The sequence below is a fragment of the Hirundo rustica genome, chromosome 1 (genome assembly GCF_015227805.2).
Source record: "Hirundo rustica isolate bHirRus1 chromosome 1, bHirRus1.pri.v3, whole genome shotgun sequence".
Classification (NCBI taxonomy): Eukaryota; Metazoa; Chordata; class Aves; order Passeriformes; family Hirundinidae; genus Hirundo; species Hirundo rustica.
Window position 1 is genome coordinate 102,317,304 of NC_053450.1, and position 23,529 is coordinate 102,340,832.

A 23,529-nucleotide genomic window follows, 5' to 3' on the forward strand; every position below is an offset into this window, starting at 1 on the left:
GAGAATCAGAATAATCTATGAAAGGTATTTGTGTTAGTATTAAACATTTTTGCATGCTCAGTGTAGAAGATAGCCCCTGAGCTTTGTGGATTAGGAAGTGGCTGGTATGGCTTTCTGAAACTGGGCTGCCTTGTTAAGAATGGGAAGCTCAGTTAAAATTTAGTTATGAGAAACCTATGTGAGCCCTTGTGATTTACTGCTGAGCAATAAAAGTTCATATTTTAAAAGGCAAAATTTTCAGTCAAATCCATGTCGAAGTTATTAACAAATAAGTTTCTGGTCATTTCTGCAGCATGTAATTTCTTTTTGGGCAAGAGCCATATACCAATATGTAAGTGTATCTGATAAACAATAGAAAGGTAAATAAAAAAAATAAACTGTTCTTTAATAGTCAAATACAATTGGAAAGCTAACTAAAGCACAGACTTTGGAAAGGTATTTCTGGATACAAGGAATTAGTTCCTTATACTGGAATTGTAATCTAATGGCTAGACTGATGATTAGACTTTGTTAAATTGTACTGTGCTCAGGAGTAATCTACCAGCACCACAGTAGAGCAGGCATTCACTTACTTCGGCATATTTAGTTCTGATGTTAGTATGTGAATCCCATCTTTTTCACAAACTGCCATCAACACAGCTACTTTTAATCTATGCTTTTATATATGCTATTGCAACCTGAATATGGATGCTCTTTCCTTGGATTTTCCTTAAGATTAGGCATGTAAAAAATAATTTACATGAGCTCAAAAAAAGGAAATTATAAGAGAAAATTGACTAAGGGAAAATCAGCCAAAAAACTAAACTTAAATGGAAACGAAACCTGTTAGTATGGAACAAATGTGTCCACACACAGACTTGCTCAAAATAATTATATAAACTAAATCCAACTGTTATTTTGGTTCAGGTTGATTTTTTTTGTTGTTTTTATTTTTGTTTCTTACTTTGTTGTTTTTGTGGTTTTTTGTTTGTTTTTTTGTTTTGCGGGTGGGTTTTTGGTGTTGTTTGTTTGTTTGTTTGTTTTTGGTTTGTGGGTCCTCTGTGTGTGTGTGTGTGTGTGTGTGTGTTTGTGCAGAGAAGCCGTAGAGCCTGTGGCAATTAAAATGTAATTGTTCCTGTTGTGCAAATATTTACAACCAGTCTCTAAGGCCCTTTCAAATTGCTAGTGCAGTTTAAAGGAGACACAGCATTACTAAAAATGAAGTCAGAGATAGCAAGACCAGAGGCAGCAAGGCCTTTCATATTTTATATGGATTTTTAGGAGACAGCACTTACCAATTGTATGAGGTAAAATAAAGAAGAGTGGTTGGAGGGTTTGCAGTGAAAAAGCAGATTGCTGAAAGCAGAAGAAATACATTAAATGAAAATCCATAAAAACAAATGGCAAAGGATAAAAGGTGAGGAGCTGTGTAGGAGGGAGGTGCAACTGATGATCCCAGACATTTGGTGATGGAAAAATTCCATTAAAACTAAGCACCTGCTGCTTAAGGCTTGGGCTTCAAAATTACGAACCATGTCAGTAAAAACATTTTTCTTTGCAGTTTAAAGGCCAACTGGAAACAGCCAAAGTATCAAGAGAAGGAAAAAGAGAGAATGGAGAAATATTTTATGAAACTGATCTGTACATATTTAAAGTGGGGTATTGGTTAGGCATGGCTGGTTTCAATTTGATTTTAATTTTTATTCCCCAGCTTTTCAGTTGTCTTCTTGAGCCAAAAGAGACTTTAGTTCAATTTAGTTTAGTAAGGAGGTAGGCAACCATTCTTTGGATGGCTTCCTAACCTTGTGCTTCATTCCTCTTAATGGGTGTGTCTGACTTTTTTCTGGTTGTTAATCTTGCTCTAGTCTTTGCTGGGGAGGAGAGATGATTTCTGACTCTTTTGCCCACTGTAGGGTAGAACAGAAAACTGAAATCCTTCTGATGGAGTAAAGGCTGGCAAATGTTAGAAGCCACAAGAACTTTGATAGAGAACCAGCCTATACTTAAGTCAGATTCACACACTCGCACTGGCACCCCCAAAGAACCAAAACCATACTGAAGGCTGTTAGGTTTGACATGGCTGTTTCTCCTGCCCATACTGCTTTCATATTTTCAAAAAGATGAATTGAATATCACATGTCAGGGATTGGCAGCAGACAATGGAAAGCAAGGAAAAACTGTTGCCAGCCCTCCACACTGAGACAGAATTGATCCAGTTGTCACTTACAAATTACAAATCAATGGAAAAACCCAGACTAATCTGCAGTGTGCTCTCTCTTCAACCTCATTTACAGACTCCAATTTAAGCACACTGCTTCCCTTTAGAGAACATAAGCTTAACCTGATGATTTCTTTTAAATATGAAATTGGAAAAAAAATGGCTGAAATGAGTTATATGTCTAGAATTTTACTTTCCTCTGCTCAAGGAAGGATACTCTCTTTTCTTATCTACTTTGAATACCAGATGTCTCTGCACAGTCAAATTGAGGCATCCAGAAAGGAAAAGATTTTCAAATGTCCTCAGCTTTTACTGGAAACTGGGCCCCTTTAAAGATGTCTCGAGTATGACACTCAAAGAATCATTCCAGATTTCACAGAGCTTTTCAAAACTCAGCCAGCTTTTTAGTAGCCTATGCCTCAAGGAGTCTGGGCACCTTACCCAAAAAGAGCTAAAAATGTAATTTGCAGTTCTTCAAGTAATCCAAAACAAAGTATCAAATCCCTTCCCATCTTCCTTCGCCAGGGAAAGTCCCTGTGCGTCAGAAGGGGCCTCATTCTGCTACACAGGGGACAGCAGAAGTAAATGGAGGGTGGAGTGGGAGAGCTTTTGAAAGAATGATCAAGCAGTGCACAGTGCTCAGCCCTACTTAATCATAGATGCCTTGCATAAAAATTGAGTGCCAAATATTTCCATGGTGCTCAAACATAGTGTTACCTGTCTCTTCTCCGTGCTGAAGAATTTCAACCAACAGTATTTCCTGGGTGTGCTACAACTGATAGCTTTTGCTATTGTTTTAATACTCACTCTGAAGATATTTATTCTATGTGGGTCACCAACCAGGCAGGAAGGTATCAACTGACTTGAATTTTCCGAATGTGGAGGTTTATATGCCTGTGTATTGTGACCACAGAGGAACAATCTGAAGATATACAGAATAAAGGAGCAGGGCAATATCCATAAGTACATGATAGACACATGATTTGACATCTATCTAAATGTCTAATCTTTGCCTTTTAAAAATCATATACTCCTGAGAGTTAAGCCTCTGGCTAAAACAAGGAATTGTTGAGGAAAAATTAATCAATGTAAAAGTCTTTAAAAGTGACTGAAAGCAGTTCTACTACAGATGGACTGAGGAAAGCTTTCATTTTTCAGCTTCTTTCTCTTGATGGGCTAAGATGGATGTTGCAAGACATTAATCATCCTATATAAATGAATAAGTAAACTGTACTAATATACAAGTGGGTTGTGGTGAGGTTAGAAAACTTAAGCAAAGCAATTTGATTTGGTAGACTGCTCCTGCCCACAAATCATTTGCCACCCAATTCACTTTCTGTTCTGGCTGCCAACTGTTGCTGTCAAAGGAGATGTTACAGTGGGGTTCAATAATATCAGACAGGAATGCCAGAATAGGACTTTGCAACAAACACCCCTGGTTCTGAAAAGAGACTTAAAGAAGCATGATGGGATCCATCAAAAATAATCATTTTAGCAAAGTCCCATTACAAGGCGTACTGAAAAGAGCTGGTCTGCTCTTTAGAGGCATAAAAAAGGGACATAGAAAAATTATTTATCTTCTGCAAAACAATTTGTACTGTGTTCTGATGTCCAGGCTTAGAGAAGGGCACAGAAATAACTAGAGAAATATTTAAAGGACAGGCCACCAAAAAATGTTCCCTAGGAGCTCTAATATCAGGCCTGTGAATCTTGTCAGGGCATTTGGAAATGCATTTTCAAAAGTTGCTTAGGAGAGCTTTCTGAGTATTCTTTTGAATTTGTGTTAATGGAAGGCCCAAATGTTTTTAATTTTTAGTTATTTTCACCAGTTGCTTGGAGAAAGCTTGCAGCCTCCCATCCCAAAAAAGTGCCCCTTGAGTAAGCAAGACAAATTATACCCAGACTTTGGATTAGGCTATGCATGTCCTTCAGTGTGCATTGTCTTGCATCCCTGAATTATCAGTGTCATGTATCTGGGCTTCAGCTGGTTGCCTAAAGAATAAGGAAAAGCTCATCTGCAAGGAAGAGCTCATCTGCTCCCACTCTGATGATGCACAGCTGGCCAAGCAGATTACTTTTTATGTCTCTGAAGAGCCAAAGAAACTAACTTATAGCAAGAGACAGGACACAGGAAAGGACAAATTTGTGTACTGAGGAGATACAGACACTTTCTGGGTTGGCTGGCATGTCTTATTCCAACATGCAGGCTCACTCTTACCACAAGGCATGGGACTTGGAAATAGTTTTCAGCAGGCTCAGTAGGAGAGCCTCCAGGAGCTGCTTGTCTTCCTGTTCAGCTGGGGGCATGATTCACCTTCCAGATCATGTGATTGTGTTGCAACTAGGCAATGCTCTATCCTTACAAGAGGCTCATTTCAGGTAGCACTGTGATTTTTCTTGTTCCATGCATGTAAGCGTACTTCTCTCTAACTACTCTCCATACGATACAGTAGTTAAGGCCTTTGGTCTTACAGCAAAGATGCAACACAAAACTGTATGTGGCTTGACCTTCTAAGTATCACAGGAGATGCAGACAGGGCGTTTTTACCCCAGCTCTGTTGTGTGGAAACAGTTTTGCTTATAGGCATTTCAGAAATTCATGTGTTTTTTGCTTAGAAATTACCATTGTGATCATACTATGATCTGACCTTGTATGTAGTTCAAGTTCAGCTTCACTCTGTGTCCTAGGGTTTTAATTTCTGCATTAGCTACACAGCCTGTGGTTAACAAGCATCCTATGGTGGGTTTATATATTACATTTTGTATTGATTAGGCTATGACTTGAGACAAATTATGTTTTTAGCTTGGATTTTCAGTAGTTTAGGCTTATGCGTGCAGGATTTTCCTTACAGAGTTTTTCAAGGTTTCTCCCAGTAACTCGTTTTTGCTAAGTAGTTCTTCAGCTCCTTCCTGCAAGAACACTAAAAAACCCCTAGAACACACCTTCCACAGTACTGTAGAAAAGATACTTAGAAGGAGTTCTGGAACTAAATATAATTTTCCTTCTAACTTATATCCTTGATAAACTCTCTGTGTAATCCTTATGATGACTTGAACTATCCTCATGTCCTTTAAGCCTTGTCTCTCCAGAGGAATACAGTATGTGCTAGATGCATCTGCAGTTAGAGCTGTATCTGTACTTACTGGTAAGCCATTTACTGCCAAATAGAATATATAACAGCTCCAAGCACCATTCTTTGGGTAGGTTTTTTTTTTGTTGCTGTAGTTGTTGTTGTTTTTTAATGTCATTAGGGCAGTAATTTGGGCACCTGTCCTTCAGCAGTTGCCGTTTTTCACAACATGGTTAAGAACTTTATTTGCCTTGGGATTTCTACACTTTTGTCAAGATTGACAGATTCAGAAGTTACTGTGTGTGGCGGGGACAAGGCCGACAAACGCATGATTAGAAAGACAGCACAGACACATAAACTTGTTTCCTTAGGAAATGGAGATACAGATTATTGCCCAGGGAATTTATGGTTCTTTAAAATTGCTACCTCTGGGTATTCTTACTGGTCATCTTCCTTCCTGTCTTTCTTTACATCTTCTCTTGAGGTCTTTGGGGGTTTCAGGAAGGAGTGGGACAGTGCGAGTCTAGACAAAAAGTTGGGCAAAATTTCAGCTTTGTGAGGCGATGCACATGGGAAGAATAGACACCATCATACTACAACTTTTTTTAAAGCTTCTGGATGCCAGGAGTCCTATTACAAAATTGTGTTACTCAGATTGCAAAATTATGTGGGATTACTCTCAAATATGCAACCAGGGTGACTGATAAATTATTTCCTTTATTTTAGCAGTTAGTATTGTGACTTTTTGAAAATGTAAAGAGTTATATAAATTTAGAGTGGCATTTACACTGATTATATCCAGGATGTTGGTTGTCAGGAAATTAAAAAAAAAATTTAAAAATGGGGTTTTTAATGCATTTCTTTACATGCAGCTTCTGGCGAGAAAGTACTTTTATAAATGTACTTGGCAAAGGATTTTCAGAATTGTGTAGGGGATGCTTTGAATGCCTAAATTTTGGTTTAAAAGTGGTTTCATTTTTAAACACTCATCATGGCTATCACAGATAATATATATTTACACTATACCTGTCAAACCTTCTCACAATGCTTCTGTATTAAAATTCTTGACTTGTGTGCATTTGGACTATCCTCATACCTCTTCCACAGAAGTCAGAATTGTCCAAATGAGAAAAGGTGGTTTGTAGGTATTTCTAGTATTGATACTATTTACAGCCCTACCAATTTTGCTGTTTAGTATTTACTGATGATTTATATGTGTGTTTCTATGGCATCTAGAACAAGGTTTACTATTTTTATTACCATTTGTAAGTTCATCCATCCTCTCCAGTCTCAGTTACTGATTCCTACTAATCCTGCCAAAGCTTTCCACCCTCTCAGCTGTGCTGGATGCCAAGTGAACACTTTGTGTGACTGTGCTCTAAGTGGTGGAGGAAGTGGAAGCAGCAGTAAGGAAGGAGTAGCAACACTTTGAATGTTATTTCCTTAGTTACTTTTTTTTTTTTCCCCCAATCTATTATGAGTTGCTGTTAAAAGGTAGATCACCTGCTCTAATGTAATGCAAAAAGAAAATATTTTTCACCACAATTAAATAGATTCCCAAAATGTCTCCCAAGCCCCTAAACTTTCAGATCTATGGTAAGAAAAAGAAATATATGAGAATTTGCCAGTTAAGATGGAGCGGGTCATTAATTCTGGAGATTAATTTGAAGCCCCTATGCACTACACATACTAGCAGGTACTTTAAAATGAGTTTTCTTTCCTGTGTACTTTTCTGCTTTGGGTTTTATGAAGGGGAAGAAGCATGGTGTAAAGTGGTGTAGCCAAACTGTGCTGTGCTGTGTGCTTGGGCGCACTGTGTTCTCATCTGGGAATAACAGGTTGATAGAAGTCATGGCTGGGACCAATGGGAAGAAACCATACACTCAAAATGTAGTTGCTCTGGTCTACTCCTCATATCATATCCCTGCACACATAATTTCCAACACCCATATGTTCTTCATAGTAGCCATGAAGACCCTCTCATGGAGTTATTTTGTATCACTTTCCTTTTCATTGCCTTAAAAACCACTGTTTCTTTTGTGCTGATCTCCTTCAGGCCAGTCTCATAACCAGCTGATTGCATGTTCCAAACACTTGACCTAGCATACAGGGGATGTGTGTGCAAATGTGTTGGCTCTGGGCCATCATTCTTAACTGTTGATGATATTTCGTTGGAATTGCAAAACTGCTGTGTAGCAACACCATGTTGTTGAAAGATGCATACATGTTCGCTTTGTCTGGTGGGTTGACCCTGGCTGCACATCAGCTGCCCACCAAAGCTGCTCTAGCACTCACCTCCTCTGCTGGTCAGTGGAAGGAGTTGAGATAAGGACACAGAAGAATCAGTGTCATGAGCAAAACAAACTCAACTTGGGGAATAATTAATCTATTTCCAATCAAGTCACAGTAGGATAATGAAAGAGAAAACTATATATTAAGAACACCTTCTCCCTACCCTTCCCTTCTTCCTGGCCTTAACTTCACTCACGATTTCCTACCTTCTCTTCCACAATGGTGCAAGATGGTGGGGAGTGGGGGGTTGTAAACAGTTCTTTGCAAATTTCTGCTCCTCCTTCCTCCTTAATGGGAGGACTCACACTCTTCCCTGCTCCAGTGTGGGGTTCTTCTCATGGGATACAGGTCTCTATGAACTTCTCCAACATGAGTCCTTCCCAAAGGTTGTAGTTCCTCATTAACTGCTCCAACCCTTCCATGGTTTGAAGTCCTTCAAATGGTTTGCTATAGTGTGGATGTCTGGAGGGTCACAGGTCCTGCCATCAAACCTGCTCCAGCATGGGCTCCTCTCTCCCCTGGTTCCTAGGTCCCACTGGAAGCCTGCTCCAGTGTGGGTTTCCAGTGGGGTCACAGCCTCCTTCAGGCATCCACCTGCTCTGGCTTGGGGTCCCCCAGAGGCTGCAGATTGGTCTCCACCATGAATACCCAAGGGCTGCTGGGGCACAGCTGCCTCCCCATGGTCTTCACTACGGCTGCAAGGGACTCTGCTCTGATACCTGGAGCACCTCCTCCCCCATCCTCCTCAGTGACATTGGCATCTGCAGAGCTATTTCTCTCACGCGTTATGAATTCTATCTTCTAGTTACTGTTCTGCACGTTTTTCCCCTTCTTAAATATGTAGCCCCTGAGCTACTACCGCTGCCCCCTGAGTGGCTTGGCCTTGTTCAGCAGGGAGTCTGTCTCGGAGCTGGCTGGCATTAGCTTCATCAGACATAAGGAAAATTTCTGGCAGATGCCAGAAGATGCCCCTGTAGCCAAAACCTTGCAATGCAAACCAAATACTGTTAGTTTTCATGTGATTCCTACGTCTGTATAAAATACACTGTTTGCTAGGGTAGAACTAACAAACAAGTGGTGCTGTGTTTCTCATTGCTCTTTTTTTGCAGAGGTAGATGATATGTTTCAGATAGAATGTACACACATCCATTAGCTCAAATTTTCACTTTTTTCCCTTGTCCCACTTGAATAATAACAAATAATTGTGACTCTTTTCCTGAGCTTGACTGTCCCCAGGCCTGATTTTGTCTATATTGTTTAAGAGTTGAATTGCTTCAATATGCTCTAACCTGTACTTTAGAAATGTGTTATCTGGTAACTGCTGTAAAATGCTGCAGGACTGCTATTTGTCAGGACAAAGCAAAGATTATGCCTTTATCCACTTTCATATGTTCAAATTCAACTTTAATTTCTGCTGCTTGTAGAGTGAAACTGACTTTGCTTCTGCAGACCCAAACCTCAGCAATGCCCAGAGAGATGTTCTAAAGATTGCTGTGTATTTCATCTGTTTAGGGTGAATGTTTAAAGGCGTTTCATTCTTGCAGGGTCCTTCCTCTGGAGCTGTTTCAGTGGTTTTATCTAATTTTTCTCTTTTGCTTTAATGTGTTTGGTATGTCTTTTACTAATAGCTCAGTGTGATGCTTAGCAGTGCCAAAGTAGATAGGCCCCAAAGAAAAAGAATTTACTATGATGAGGCTCAGTTCAAGTATTCAGGATGTCTTGGTACAAATGTCATTGTGGTTGCAACTGATAAAAAAAATTTGACTTATTGTCGCACTATTAACTCTTGTAGGTTATGTGGTGTGCACAGCATGTATTTTAGTAATGTGTCAAAATGATGATAATAATAATAAAATATTAGCTTAGAATTTAAATGTGGTGAAAGAACTCTATTCTTTACTGGCAGTGATGATCATAGCAAAAAGAGAAACAGACTCCTTTTAATTTAACAGGACAAAGGTAAATTACAGCTACCACTCATTCTTTCATTACTTTTTTCACATGACAATACATGCCCCCTTAACTTCATGCCTGAATGGAGTATAGTGTCCTGCTGACAGCAAGGATGCACAGGTGACCACCACTTGACACCCTCTCACCAGTCACCCTGCTTCTGCCACAGCAAAGACCTATTTTCATTTGCAAGTCTCCTGTAACTCACCCATATGCAAATGCTTTTGACCTTAATTAAAGCAGTTCACCTCTCTCTGCCTCTAGGGATGGTTTCCTCATAAGGCAGTTATGTTTAATTAGCATTTGCATAGCATTCTGCTGGTTGCTTTCCTGGAGCGTTGTTCAGTAGGAGCGTGGGATTGCTGAAGCCTGACTGGCAAGCTTTGCACCCTCCTAATTGACACAGAACCCAAGTAGAAGTTACACAAGGAAAGAACAGAGAATCGTTAATGATGGATCATTAGCAAGTCGCTCCTTTGAGTGAATGTAGATAACTTTATAACTCTATCAAAGTGAAAAGCAGCGTGATGAATTATGCATCAAACAATAAAAGCTCAAGGAAGACATCAGTTTTATAATTGCTGTGCAATTTTCTAGCATGCTCTAGTTTGTAAGATTAATTTTCTTTGGGAAACATGAAGCATTCTTTCTGTTGCACACTATGTCAATTTTGGTTTTCTCTCTTTAGAGATTTTATTCTGCGTCTTTCAATATCGCTGCAAAAACTCCCAGGGTTTGAGATCCACAATTTTTATGTTAGCAAAAATTTGCAAGAGCAAATGAAAAGTCTATAGCTACTAAACCTTTGAGGGTTTGCTGATTTCTCAGTATAAAGAGATTCCAGATACACATACTTGAAATAAGATTGCTTTGTATCTTTTCTTTTTAATAGAAATAGCATAATAGTGTTGTGGCTATGTTGAATTTCTAGACTAATAAATCTCTAAATGGCATTTTTACTTTGAAATTATTGTCACAAGCCTTTCAGTTGGCACAGAGATTATTCCCGTGGCTTACAGTAGTGCCGGTTCTGCCCTCCTAGGTCTCCTACTCACTCCTAAGAAGAGGAATTAATACAAATATTGGAGAGCGATGTCACCGTTCCCTTTAAAATTTACTGATCTCTCACTAAGGGTTTCCTCTGAAGATCGAATTCAGTGTGTTTGATGTGAGTAGAGGCAGAGGAACAAGTTAACAGAAAATGTTTCCCTGATGTGAGCTGTTTCTTAGCTTTCGTATTACAGTGGGTGAAAGGGACATATATTAGTGGGTGAAAGGGTCTGTGAGAGATCTAATTCATCAGCAAGCCCCAGGGATCATCTGTGGGAGCAATTATGTTAGAATAAATCTCCTTCATAAAGACTGGGTTGATACAAACTCCACAGCCTCATTCCATGGCTTCTTTCAGCATTTTGCTATCCCTACCATTATAAAAGTTTATTTTTTGTTTCCTATAGTTTCCTTTGTTGCAATTTAAGTCAATATTTCTCATCATGGACAAGAAAAAGCATTTCTTTCCTCCTTCCAGGAAGTTTGCATGGTTTTGGGGGTGGCGGTGTTGTTAGGGTTTATTTTAGTGGTAATGGTGGGGGGGTTTTATGGTTTTTTTTGGAGCAGTTTTGAAAGTGTTTTTCTCTAGCCTTTCTCTTTAGGTCCATGATCCCACTTGGTTCAATCTGTCATGTTTCCTGGGAAAATTTCAGTTGCTGTGGAAGCTCTCAGGTGTTCCAGATGGCTGTGCAGTGGGGACCCCATGCCAGACACTGCTCGAGTTGTGACTTGCCAGTTCTAGCTAGAGCAAAAAGATTATTTCATGTATCCTGCAGGCATCTGTCTTGTTTGTACACTCCTGTATGCTTCCCTTTTTTGCAACAGCATGATGTTGTTGACTCATCTTCACTTTGTGATCTAGAATAACCCCTAGCTATTCCTACTTTTCTGTTTGTCCTCTGCCCTGTATTTATGTAATGAAACATAATTCCTTCCCCTTGACAGTATTGAATTTCACCCTCTTTCATCAGACCATTTCTCCAATTTAGCCAGGTCAATGTGAAATGTGCTTCACAGGAAGTTTTAGCTTTTGAGGTCCTCACAAAGCTGAGCAGGTAAGGTCTGAGTTCCACCAGCCATCCAGGTAAAAATAAACTGATAAGTGCTTCATGCTGAACAGATTCCTCTGGAGCTCACTTAAAATGTTCTGTATTAGAAGATCCCAAGAAGCAATTCTCTAAATATGATTTCCCTCTCAGTATTGCACCCAGCTTTGGGTTTATCTAAACCTTGTTTCTTTAGTCAGTTCATGGAAAATAGCGGAGAATTTTCTTTCCAAAAGCCAAATCTTCATTTGGCATCCTACTGGTTGAAGGGTGTGCTGGTCTTTCCTGGGGCAGAGGCAATTTTCTTTACAGTGGCTGATATGGGACTGTGTTTCAGATTTGTACTGAACACAGAATTGATAATATAGAGATTTTTTTTAATTGCTGAGCAGGGCTTTCACAAAGCCTTTCCTGCTTCTCATATTCTTTCACTGGCAAGACTAAGGGCACATGGGAGATTGGGAGAAGACACGATCAGGACAGGTGGCCACAACTGACCAAAGGGACATTCCAGATTATATGATATCAAGCTCAGTATATAAAACGGAGTAGAGAAGAATGAAGGCGGGGAATTTTTGGAGTGTCGGCATTTGTCTTCCCAAGTAACTCTTACATGACCCTGCTCCCTTGGAGGTGGCTGAACACCTGCCTGTCCATGGGAAGTAGAGAATTCCCGTTGTTTGTGTGCAAGGCTTTTACTTTCCCTATTAAACTGTCTTTACCTCAACATGTGAGTTTTCCACCTTTACCTGTTCTTATTGCTCCTGTGATCCCACTGGTGAGGCAGTGAGCAAGTGTCTGTGGGACTTGGCTGCTGGCTGGAGTTAAACCATGACAGAGGGTCATCTCACCTGACCTCATGTCTGGATGGTAAAGCTCCCCATCTACAGCACTTGTCTACCCTTTCCTCTATGGAGAAACACTGGTGATCACAATTCATCTGGCCAGGTTTACGCATTTACCACAGTAAGTGTGTAGTTTCATCTTCTGTGTCTCCAAAGAGCATCTAAGGAACTAAACTTCTATATCTAGATTACTGATATCTAAATTTAGATGGGATGTATCTCACCTCCAGCCCTTTTCCTGGTATAAAGACAAGAGATCACATACACTATTTGTTCTTGAGGTGCATGCTGGTTGTTACTCATCTGCTAAATATTTTCATGGTGATTATTTTTTCTAGTATTGAATGCAACTTGAAGTTAAATTATTTGGTCTGCCATTCCCCAATTCTAACTGCTTTCCCTTTTAAACTCAGAAACCATATATAGAATCCTGGAATCACCTGGGTAGGAAAAAGCCTTTAAGATCATCAAGTCCAACCATTACTTCTTTGAGGAGCATACTTATCAGAAATGTACCAAATCGGCTTGAAAAAATTTTTTCTAGGCACCTTTTGTCTTATTTTGTCTTTCCTGGAGGTGGATACTTTACTGTATTTAACAGTTGATTACAGTTCATGAAGACTGGCAAAAAATAATAAACTATCATGTTTTGGCATCCTGACTGACCTTTGTCAGCATCTCTCCTTGAATAAGTAGTAGCTTCGTGCAGTAAATGTAACAATTCATGCTGTGGTCCATTTCCCTTGCTTGTCAATATTCTGTTTTGTCAAAAATAAAACAAAGACTGTTTTGGCTTTTGAGAAGTTTTGTGGGGGTTTTTTTGTTTGTTGGTTTGGGTTTTGTTTTTGTTTTTGTTTTTTAAATTTCTTTGCATTCTGAAGTAAAACTGTAGTTTCACAGACAAAGATATACTGAAATATAACCCTTTTTGTAAATTCTTTTAATTATGTAATAAAAGCCATTACCATTAATAATAAAGATGCTTTTGCCAATAGCATCAAAGGTTTTTCAGTTTTGTATTAAAGAAGACTTTTCAATTAGAAGTTAAGGAAACTATTGTCCTCTCTTTCACCATGAGACAGGTAATCTTTCTATGCATGTGCTGAGTACATACCTCACTTCTGATCCCAGCTAAATCTGTGGCTCATTCTCCTTTCTGAATCTGGTAGTAAGGGTATAACTACTTGTCTGCAGGGAGCTACATTGAAATCAGTTCACTACAGAGCATCACTAAAACATGAGATCTGACTTCCCGCAAAAGAAGAAGACACAGAGGTCTTCGTATCATTACCAGCTTCCAGATTTTCACTTTTGAAATTATTCCTGCCAGAGCATATAAATAATTGTTGATTTTCTTATGGCTACTGCTACTTGTAGTTCTGATAAAAAATGTAAACCAACATGGGAAATACTATGTCTACGCATGCTGTCAGTTCCGTGTCACTGCAGGCTAATGGAGAACACTACAGAGGTGCTGCCAACTGGAGATGGTGCTACCCATTGTCTGTGCACTGCTTTGACATTTGTAAAAGTGCGTTAACATGCCATTTCATTGTGTCCTTATGCTTGTGCTGCCTTGTGTTGTAGAAATGTGGGGATTTCTGCATCAAATCCTGTGTGGGCTAGGCATTGCTGTTCTGGTAGTAGAGAGAGCAGAGAGTGGAATACCAGTGACATAATATGACTCAAAACACTCTGATACACATATCACTGGAAAAAATGGGAAAACTTTCTTAACATTGTGTGACTATCCAGCAATTCTGCATTTGAGTGAACTATTTAAGACTGGCTTATTGGTATACTATTGCAAATGGAAATCTTTTTTTAGTCTGTAATTTCAGAATATACTATATCTATCATAAGGACTGTGATTAGAACTGGTATGAAAATGAGGTACTTTCCTTTAAACTAACATAGACAATTTGGTATAAACATGGGTAGTAACTCTGGAAAATAATTTCTCTCCTGTTTGTTTGTTTGTGTTTTTATTTTTTTTCAGGTCCAGGTGTCAGATACAGTGAATTTGCTGTGTCACATCCAAAACCACCTCCACTTGTTGGACAACACACAGTGGAGATACTGAAGAGCATGCTGGGATATGAGGATGACACTATAGAAGAACTGCTTCACACTGGTGCTGTGGCTCAGCATAAGGTCAGATAAGGAACATTAGCTACATTCCTTCACACTGAGTTCACATTACTTTGTCCTCTCTTTGCTCCCTTCAGTTTCCCTAATGGGACTCAAAGAGAAGATATAATTTAATTCCTAATTTTCTTCCACGTGTGTTTGTATGATTTTCACACTGATGTATCAAATAAACAATCTCATGCTGTCTGAGTGAAAGATTTACTTGGGGGGGTTGGGAATAAATGTAATTATACAGTCCTGTGTGACTACTCATTCTCTGTACTTCACATGGAAAATGGAGTCCTTATCATAATTACAGTAATTACCTAAACATTTGTCCATAGAAAGACATGATGTTAGTGAAAAGAAGCAGAACCTTTAAAATATGTATATTAGACTCTCCACTCACAGAAAGCTGCTTTGTATTTTAATATAAAGTAATTTATTTGCAAATTGTTAGGTGGTCTGATTTAGTTTGAACAGAATTATACATCCTGAAAACTTTGTTCATCTCCATTTTAGATCAAGAGTAACCATTTCAAAATTTACCTCTGTTCCCTGGAATTTCAAATTACTAATATGCCTTTATATTACATTGCATGGTCATGACATTCTCAATGTGTTAGTGAAAAGAAGTTGAAATTGGCGCAGTTCTTCAGTTATCAAAAATACCTGTTCCAAGACCAGCTGAGAGACAAACTGTGGCTGAATTCTGTAATTTTATTCAGAAAGGCCCAGGGTACTCTTCATTAAACACTGGTTCACGGAAAACTACACGCTGAATATTGAATACTTGCTGGATTGCTCAGTTTGGTTCTGTGGGTAGGTACTGATCCCTATCTCTGACTCTAGTTACCATCCAAACCACCTTCATTATGGAGAAAGCACAGGTTGGAATCTGTACCAGACTTTTGACTCAGTCCAACCCTCATGATTAAAACATGGTGAGAGTTGACAGGTATTCCTCAGATTTTGTAACACTGTATCCTTCAGTAGGGTTGCTCTTGAGAGTAAGGCACCATGCAGCAGAAGAAGGTGGAAGAATTTGATCCATGAGAAATAGTAAAGAAAAGATTGGAGAGCCATTTCTTCTTATAAACCAATTTGACACTTCTTCACTCACAGAAGACATCCCAGGCTCCCCTGTGATGGTATATAATTTACAGCTAAAGTAAACTCAGTGTATGGGAAGGGTTCAACCTTTGTTTTGTGCACATTGGGAGTGAGTCAAAGCCTTTCTATTCCTAGAACTGAATCAAACTAAAATCAACATTCAACACACAATATCCATGTTTCTCTCAAAGTATCAGAAACAGGCCTAGCATTATAACTAGCTTGTCACTTTGTTTCCACTCCAGCAAACATGATCGACTGTACTGCATTTGAACTTCACGACTCTGTATTACATTTTGAGGGAGAAAAGAGGTTATTACATAATCAAATTGCAGTGGAACCCCACTGTAGTTGCTCATTTTTGAAGCCCAGTGTGTTTTTTCTGCACTGCATTCCTGGCACCAAACACCATGCTCCGTCCATGTGCTAAAGACATCATGAGATCCTGGAAGACTGACTCCTAAAATAAATATAGAAATAAGTCTGAACTGAGAATTGGGACACTGTAGGGGAAGAACTGAAACTGAATTGGAAGAGGTTTTGATATAGTCCACCTTCCTTTTAATCTAAAGGGAACATCCCCTTTTTAATGAGAAAAGCAGAAATTTAAATTCTGCTTCATATAAAATGGATAATTTGTTATTGAACTAAACTTTGTTTACAAATGAAAAACACTGTCAGATAACATTCAGAAATAAATTTTCTGGGTTTGTTTTCCAAAGGCTTCTTTTCATCACATTTCTAAGAATCACAAAGACATTGTATAGTAAAATAACGCTCAGTTTTGTTAAAGGATTTCTAAAAAAAAAAAAATCAAGTTTTTTTCCTGTGGTTTCACAAGCAACGGAAATAGCTAATCACCACATCCTTAGCTACAGTAAATTGGCAGAGCTGCTTTTAACTTTAACATAGTAATGCTGGTTTAAATAAGCTGAATATTGGGCTCTAAACTCCATAAAGTATTTTGTGCAGAGTTCACATGCAAACAGTATTTCCCTTTCTTTTTTTCATTAGTGTTTTTCCTTTGCAGTTTGCTGTGTTGACAGTCAAATACCTAAAGGGATAATTGGAGACATTATTTTGTCTCACCTCCAGTAGTTACTTCAACAGGAGAAATCCAGATACCATTTCTCAGTGTTTAGGTCAAACACTCACAGACAGACTGATGCTTACTCTTTAAGTCAAAAATAAATGGAAGCCTTTAAATAGGTGGGTGCCTGGAAGCTAGAAAGTCTTTTAGCTTCCAACATCTGATGATTAAGTTTTACCCTTTCATCAGGTTTTGTCTTTTGGTTTTGGATGATTTGGAAGACAGTTAAATAATTACCATGATAATATTTAAGCTTTTTTAAAGTACATTTGCTTTAAAAATTAACAAATAAATGCAGAATAATATTAAAAGAGAAATTTACTGCACTCTTCCCAAGAATCTTCATGAACAAGTGTCTCTAGAGCTCAGTTGCATTTGACAATATTGTAATTTCAAAATGGTTTTCTCTTCTACCTCAAAACATGGAATCAACCATCACATGGGATTCTGGAATTCATAAACTGAGATCCCTCCACTTTTGAAGAAGAAATGTGGTTTGTGATGACTATACACAGCTGCTTCTGGCAATGAATGTTTGTTTTTCTCTGCTTAAATTGGAAAATAATCTTTTGTTGCTGCTGTGATGTGAATGTTTGTGAGGTATTTGCTTTAATTTCACTTGATTTATATATCACTGTATTAAAAAAATATTAAGAAAAAAAACCCAAAAGCAAAAGAGTGATATAGGACACACCTGTTGTCTAGTTACAAACTGAACCCACTTATAGGTGTTTGCCAGGAAGCTTTAGCTATCATTGAAAAAGCAGCTTTACATTTTGGCAGCTGTTCTTAATGCCATGGTCCCTCACCACTTTGTCTCTGTTCTCTGCATTGGGGGATCCCATCTTTCTTATATTATCTTCACTATTAAAAATGTTTCCTCAGCCCTCCTTATATAACTGTCTTCCTTTCTTTTCCATGCAAGCTAGTAAAGTTCTAGGCCAAGTATAAATCATCCAGAAGACTGCAGAACTGGTCAGGCAGAGTCAGGAGGATTTTGCATAACCTGAGGATCTCACTGAGGGATATTTTAATCCATCAAAAGAAAATTCCAATCAAATAACAGTCAAATGGACAGTAATGGATTTTTCTTGCTCCTGCATGGATCTTGTTCCTGGTAACTCTTCCCCAGAATCTTCCCATGTGCTTGGGAAGTCCTTGCATGCTTGTCTGCAATGGGTGCCCTGGAACTGATTAAAAAAAAGTAGGTCTTTTTTTTATTAGTGGCCAAGAGGAGCAACCTGCTAACTATCAGAAGCTCACCAGCCTTAGCAGTGATCCAGCTAATATGCAAAGGCCAGTGAAGCCATATTGATATGAAGAATGGTCAGTTAAAGAGGATGACTTATTTGTGATGAAGGGAAATGCTCTTTTTCTTCTCAGGTCTATAAAATAAAAGAATAAGTTATTTTGTCATTTTTATATCTTTTAATATTAAAAAAACCCAAAACCAACCAACTAACCAACCAACAACAACAACAACAAAACCCCAAAACAAACCAAAGCAGAGAAAGGGAAAATCCTTGACATACATAAAAAATATGAAGATCCTTTTTAAAAAGTTCATTAATAAGACTGATGCCAGATGATATTAATCAGAGTTTTGGTCTTGCTTCTTCAGAGATTAAAGCTTGTCCCAAATATGTTTAGTGACAATATGTTGAGGCGAAAATAACAGAGAGAAATAGGTCTTTCAGGAAGTGTACATGTGTACTCAAGAAACTGGAGAGAGCATTTTTGTTAAATTACCATATAACTCTGCCGCGCACAGAGAGAGCACTGTATATCCTCAGCCCTAGTGAGCCTGGAGATAAAAGGCAGCTAGACAGCTCTGTGATTAAAATGGTCTTGATTTCTTTTACTATGTAGATGACAAGACACAGTTAATCCTTTGACCTTCCTGACATTATAGCACTGTACTAAAAGGCATTTATTTCCCCCAAACATATTAAAATGTATTTAATTTCCAAAAGACAGAGAAAAGGTAAAGTACTTTCAGAGCTCAGGAATGCTGGCACAGCTGCTCACATTTCATGTCAGTGACATTAAACAGTGCCAGATACAGTACTTTTCTTAACTGCTTGTACTTTGAGTTTAATGTGACCTGATGAAATGCTAAAGATTATTAGCTAGTGAAAAAAACCTACCCTACCTTAGAGCAATTCCTGTAGGATCAAGTAACCTTCCTACACAGAGGCCTCTGTGATACTGGCCAATGTGATAAAAATACAGTGATAAACAGTGATACAGTCACATTTTTAAAGCTGACAACTAATCAATTCAATTACTGTATGTTTCTATTGTGACTGGAATTTGGAACAGACATGAGAAAAATGCCTGGGATCACATATGGCAAGTGTGCATGAAACTTTTGAAAGAAGATCTATTTTTTGGCTCAGTGAACAATGAAGGGGGACCCAGGCAAGGGTTAAAGTGGAGGCAAGCTGTTGATTTTCAGATTTGTATCTATTCCCTAGAGCTACAACTAAAAATGAATTAGTAAGTACCAATTAGCCCTTAGTTATCAAGAAATTCTTAAAAATCATAGTGTGAAGAGTATACTAAACTGCCTGCCTTAAAAAACCTCATTATGGTTTAATTTAGAGTGAGCAGTGTCACACTGCTTATTTACAAGGTACTCAGGGAAGCAGACTGGGGAGGAGCTTACTTCACTGCAATTGCTTCTATGTGTCAGCTATTTCAATATTTGTCTCACAACTACCCCAAACTAGCCAGAAGACCTTTTAAGTTTAAAAAGAAATTTGAAGATGTGTAACCTGGTAGAAGAATGCACATGTCGCTCCCATTTCTTGGAGATCCATATTAGGGGAAGGTAAATTTTCACATTAAAAACTTATGTATAAAAATACATAGCAGTGTCCACGTTTCCCACTGAAATTCTGTTCTCCAGGTGGATTGAGCCTTGACTAAAGCAAACATATAAGAAAAGCGACATTTCCCTGATAATTATTTTGGTCCTTTTGTCAAAAATTTCTATCTCCCAAAGCCAACAGTAAGGACTTTTAGCAGAAAGATGGAAGCGCTGATGCAAGAAAGCCACTGCAGAGTTTTCTGCAAGTCACAGTTTAACTGTCTCATGCCCCTGTCATCTTCAGGCCAGGTGGCCTTGGGACACCAGTGATATATATGACTTGTGTTCATCCTATGAGTACATGGTGCTGCTTATACTGTATAGTCAGAGAAGAAGCATGGAAATACAGTTTAGTCACAGAAAAATGGGATAATGAAGCAGTCACTCTACAAACCATTTTTCTGAATTCTTCAGCAACAAACCACATTGTCCTGTTGGAGGCAGTTCTGCTCACTCATTGTATCATGTCCACTCTACTAAACTCCTCATGTTTAACGGGGAACATGTTGAGATAGAGAAAGAAGCTTAAGAATAGCTAAGATCAAAGAGAGGAAACACTGCTTGAGACTTAGTTGCATCTGTGTTGAAAGAAAACTGCAGGTTCTGTAGTAGGGTAGTAGGGCTGATGGCCTTGAGTTCAGCCCAAGTCTCCTAGTACCTTTATAGAACAGTTTTGATTTTAACAGATCGGACAAAAGTTTACATGACCAAACTGAATGACCAAGATCCTCATTGCAAAACAATATGAGTTACCTGAAGTTTGTCTGAAGACCTGGTGAGGTCTGTTACATTTTAGACAATGATGTTAAATTGGTAGAAGTATTAATTTGTTAACAAATTTGCAATTTGTAATACTTTAAAGAGTCTGTTCTGTTTGCTGACTCATTTTGTGTGGTTTTATGGACTTGCATTCTTCAAATTGCCTCATAATGCATTGGTTGTCCTCTCTTCTTTACCTTTACAGCTGCATTTGTGACATTTTAGAGCACAGATTTCCAAAACATTGTACCTCTGACTATTGAATTAATTCTTCTAAAATGTGAAAACTCTTTGAATACATTACAGATCTATTTTATGTCATAAATACTGAACAATTAAAAGGCCATATCCTTTAAAGGCAATCAAGGGGCATTCACACTGATTTCAGTAGGGTTGTAGCCTGAACCTCAGTACCATGAATTTGTGCATTCCAGGTACACAAAGCTTCATTGCTTTAAGTTCCCATGGTAAAAGCTCTCAGCCTTTTCTGTGCTCTCATCCAGAAGCCTTAAATCATTAGGGTTTTTTCCTTTGGAAGGGTCATTGCACTTTCACTTTAAATTATGATATAAAAATTGATGTGTTTCTTGCATCAAATGCCACACAAGGCTTTGTACATATTTGCACTTGCCTTAATGACCATGCTATTAGCAATGTTAGTGACATCAGTGGAATACTCATTTACTGAACTGTGTTTGAAAAGAGGAAATCTGACCTTTTTTGTGTAGTTTTTTTTGTGAGAACTGTTGACTATTTCCAGCCTTGAACACTCTAAAAACTCCAGAATCACACCCTAAAATAATCAATAACAGTTTAAAAATTCAGAAGAGAATATTATGATAGAACTATGTACCAAGATGCTATTTGAGAAGAAGCTATAGAAAGATTTTCTGATACAGAGCTGGCAACATCTCTTGTACATATTTGTCCATGGAACAAAATGCAGGTCATTGCTGGCTTCCCTGAAGGTCTGAAATTTGTCCAGCTTGGTTCTTTTAGCTTTAGGGAGCTGATATTTTTAGAAGTTATTTCTAGGAAAACATTGGAAGTGAATTATAATGATGATTTTGAAATATCTGGTGGTTGATAGCAGCAGCTGCATGCTGAGATCAAGCTGATGTTATTAGCTAAATTGAAAAGGGTTCTCTTTCATATTATGCAGCATGTATTTGAATAGGTTGGATGAAAATTGTGAACATTTACTGTGCTATGAAAATAAGCACTGTGTGACTGAAAACAGTTTTAACTGCATTCCCCACTTTTTTTGACAAGTAAAATCAAAGACAGTTCGTCAAATCCTTCACAGAAAAAGGAGAGAGAAACAAAACTCTTAAGGGAGGATGAAGATTAGTAGCAGCAGATACAGGAGTTCTTCTTGGAAGAATGGAATTTATCATAGCTCTTTTGACTCCCAAATTTTAAGAATTTAGTCCACAAGAAGAGGACGGGTCCAGTGGTTGTTGGGCAAACTGAGAGCTATCAGAAAATTTGCATGCCACAGATTTCCTGTTTGATGCTGGGCAAGTCCCATTCCCTTCCTTTAGGTTATCTGTATGTGGTTTGGTACTTTCCATTCAGAAGGACAAAGTAAGGATTGCAAACTGACCTGATAGCAGAGGCCATCTCTGTTTAGACAGATGGAATCCATTGTCTGTCTTGCAGAGGCACTGTGTTGATTTAAAAATGCATGTGTTGCAGCATAGCAGAGAAGTTAAATTCTTTTGCAAAGTGAGGACATTCTATTTTTCCTGTAAAACCAATATGAACAACCACAGTTTCCCAATCTCCCATTACTGAAACAGAGAGAAGCCTCCCCAAAGCGCTTGTGAAAGACCTCCACGGATCATTTGGGTATAAACAGATAGTATCTTTGTACCTAGTGGTTGCTTACGTATAAAAACGAGATCACAAGGTTTTAGACTTTGGCCTTTCTGGAAGCAACTGCAAAATGTTCAGGAAGTTAATCTCGTTTTCTAACTGGAATAATGAATTTAAAGCTACATAGACTAGTTGCAATGTATAGTCCCAGGAAGAACTACAGACAGCTTTAGTGGAAGCTGAAAGAAGAAGGTTTTACATCTAAGGCAGAGAAAAAATAGAAGAAAGGCAAGGCAAAAAAGTAGGAAAAAATAAAGACAAGAGGTAAAAGAAAAAATAAGAAAAATAAAAAAGGAAAGGAAAAAGAAGAAACAAGAAAAAAAGGAAAACAGAAAAGGGAAGAGAGAAGAAATGGAAAAGATATGATAAAACATATAAGAAATTAGAGGAGAAGAAATAAAAGTGGGAAAGGGATAGAATGGGAAGGAAGGCAATGGCCTTGGTATACTGAGAAAAATCTGTCATATACATGTTGCTGTGGTGGATCCTTATGGTAGGTTAAATAGTGGCGTGTAGCTTTAATGGTGTGGTGAATGATCCCAGCCGTGAAAAGGCAGAGAGCACTAGCAGTGACCTGGGCTAGCCTTGTGGAGAAATTTTAGTAGGGTTGCAGGAGGGCCTTAGGCACTGCATTGTTTGGTCAGTGGAGTGTGCCTGGTGGTTACCAAGCAGAGGAGGGAAATTACATGAGGGAGGAGAGACACATGGACAGACCATCAAGCATAGTTACCTCTACAACCAAGGCAGGGAGGAACTCAGGGACATCTAACCATAAATTAATTTGAACACATTGGAAAATGTGTTCAAATTACCTAGGCAATTATTCCAGATCAGGGGATCTGAAGATATGTGTTCACTGCTTTCCTGGTTAGAAGGGTGGTCAAAAGGCTTTGCCCTTTAAAAAGCAGAAGGTAACACTGTGTTGTTTTCCATATTCCTCACTCTGCAGAATTTCAAATGAAGAGCCTGATCCCATGCCAAGTGGAGCACATAGAATTACTTCCTTGCCTTTGATGCATTCTGGCTCTGCATTTAATTAATAGTCTTGGTTTTATAAAGTTTTTGGGTTTGAACTTTTCACTCCACCTTTCCCAGATTGAAAAATGGAATCCACACTTACCTCATTAATTTCAGATGGTTTTGTTTCTGCTTTCAAGGTGTGCGTGTGGAGCACTCTGAACTTCCTGGACACAAATGAACATTAAATCTGCCTACACTTAAAAGTAGGTCTCA

At 38.5% G+C, this 23,529-nt stretch overlaps 1 protein-coding gene across 3 annotated transcripts in view; it reads left to right on the top strand.

The window, feature by feature from the left end:
- The window catches only part of SUGCT (succinyl-CoA:glutarate-CoA transferase), a 344,184-nt gene extending 327,858 nt beyond the window's left edge, over positions 1-16,326 (top strand). For 2 of the 3 annotated variants that reach the window (XM_040064398.2, XM_040064381.2), the window contains exon 15: positions 14,454-14,806. In XM_040064398.2, the coding sequence (XP_039920332.1) occupies positions 14,454-14,617 (164 nt within the window). In that variant the 3' untranslated portion in view covers positions 14,618-14,806. Of the gene's footprint in view, positions 1-14,453 lie in introns of all 3 variants that reach the window. The other variant, XM_040064391.2, reaches the window with a different exon arrangement.
- Positions 16,327-23,529: the final 7,203 nt, after the last annotated feature.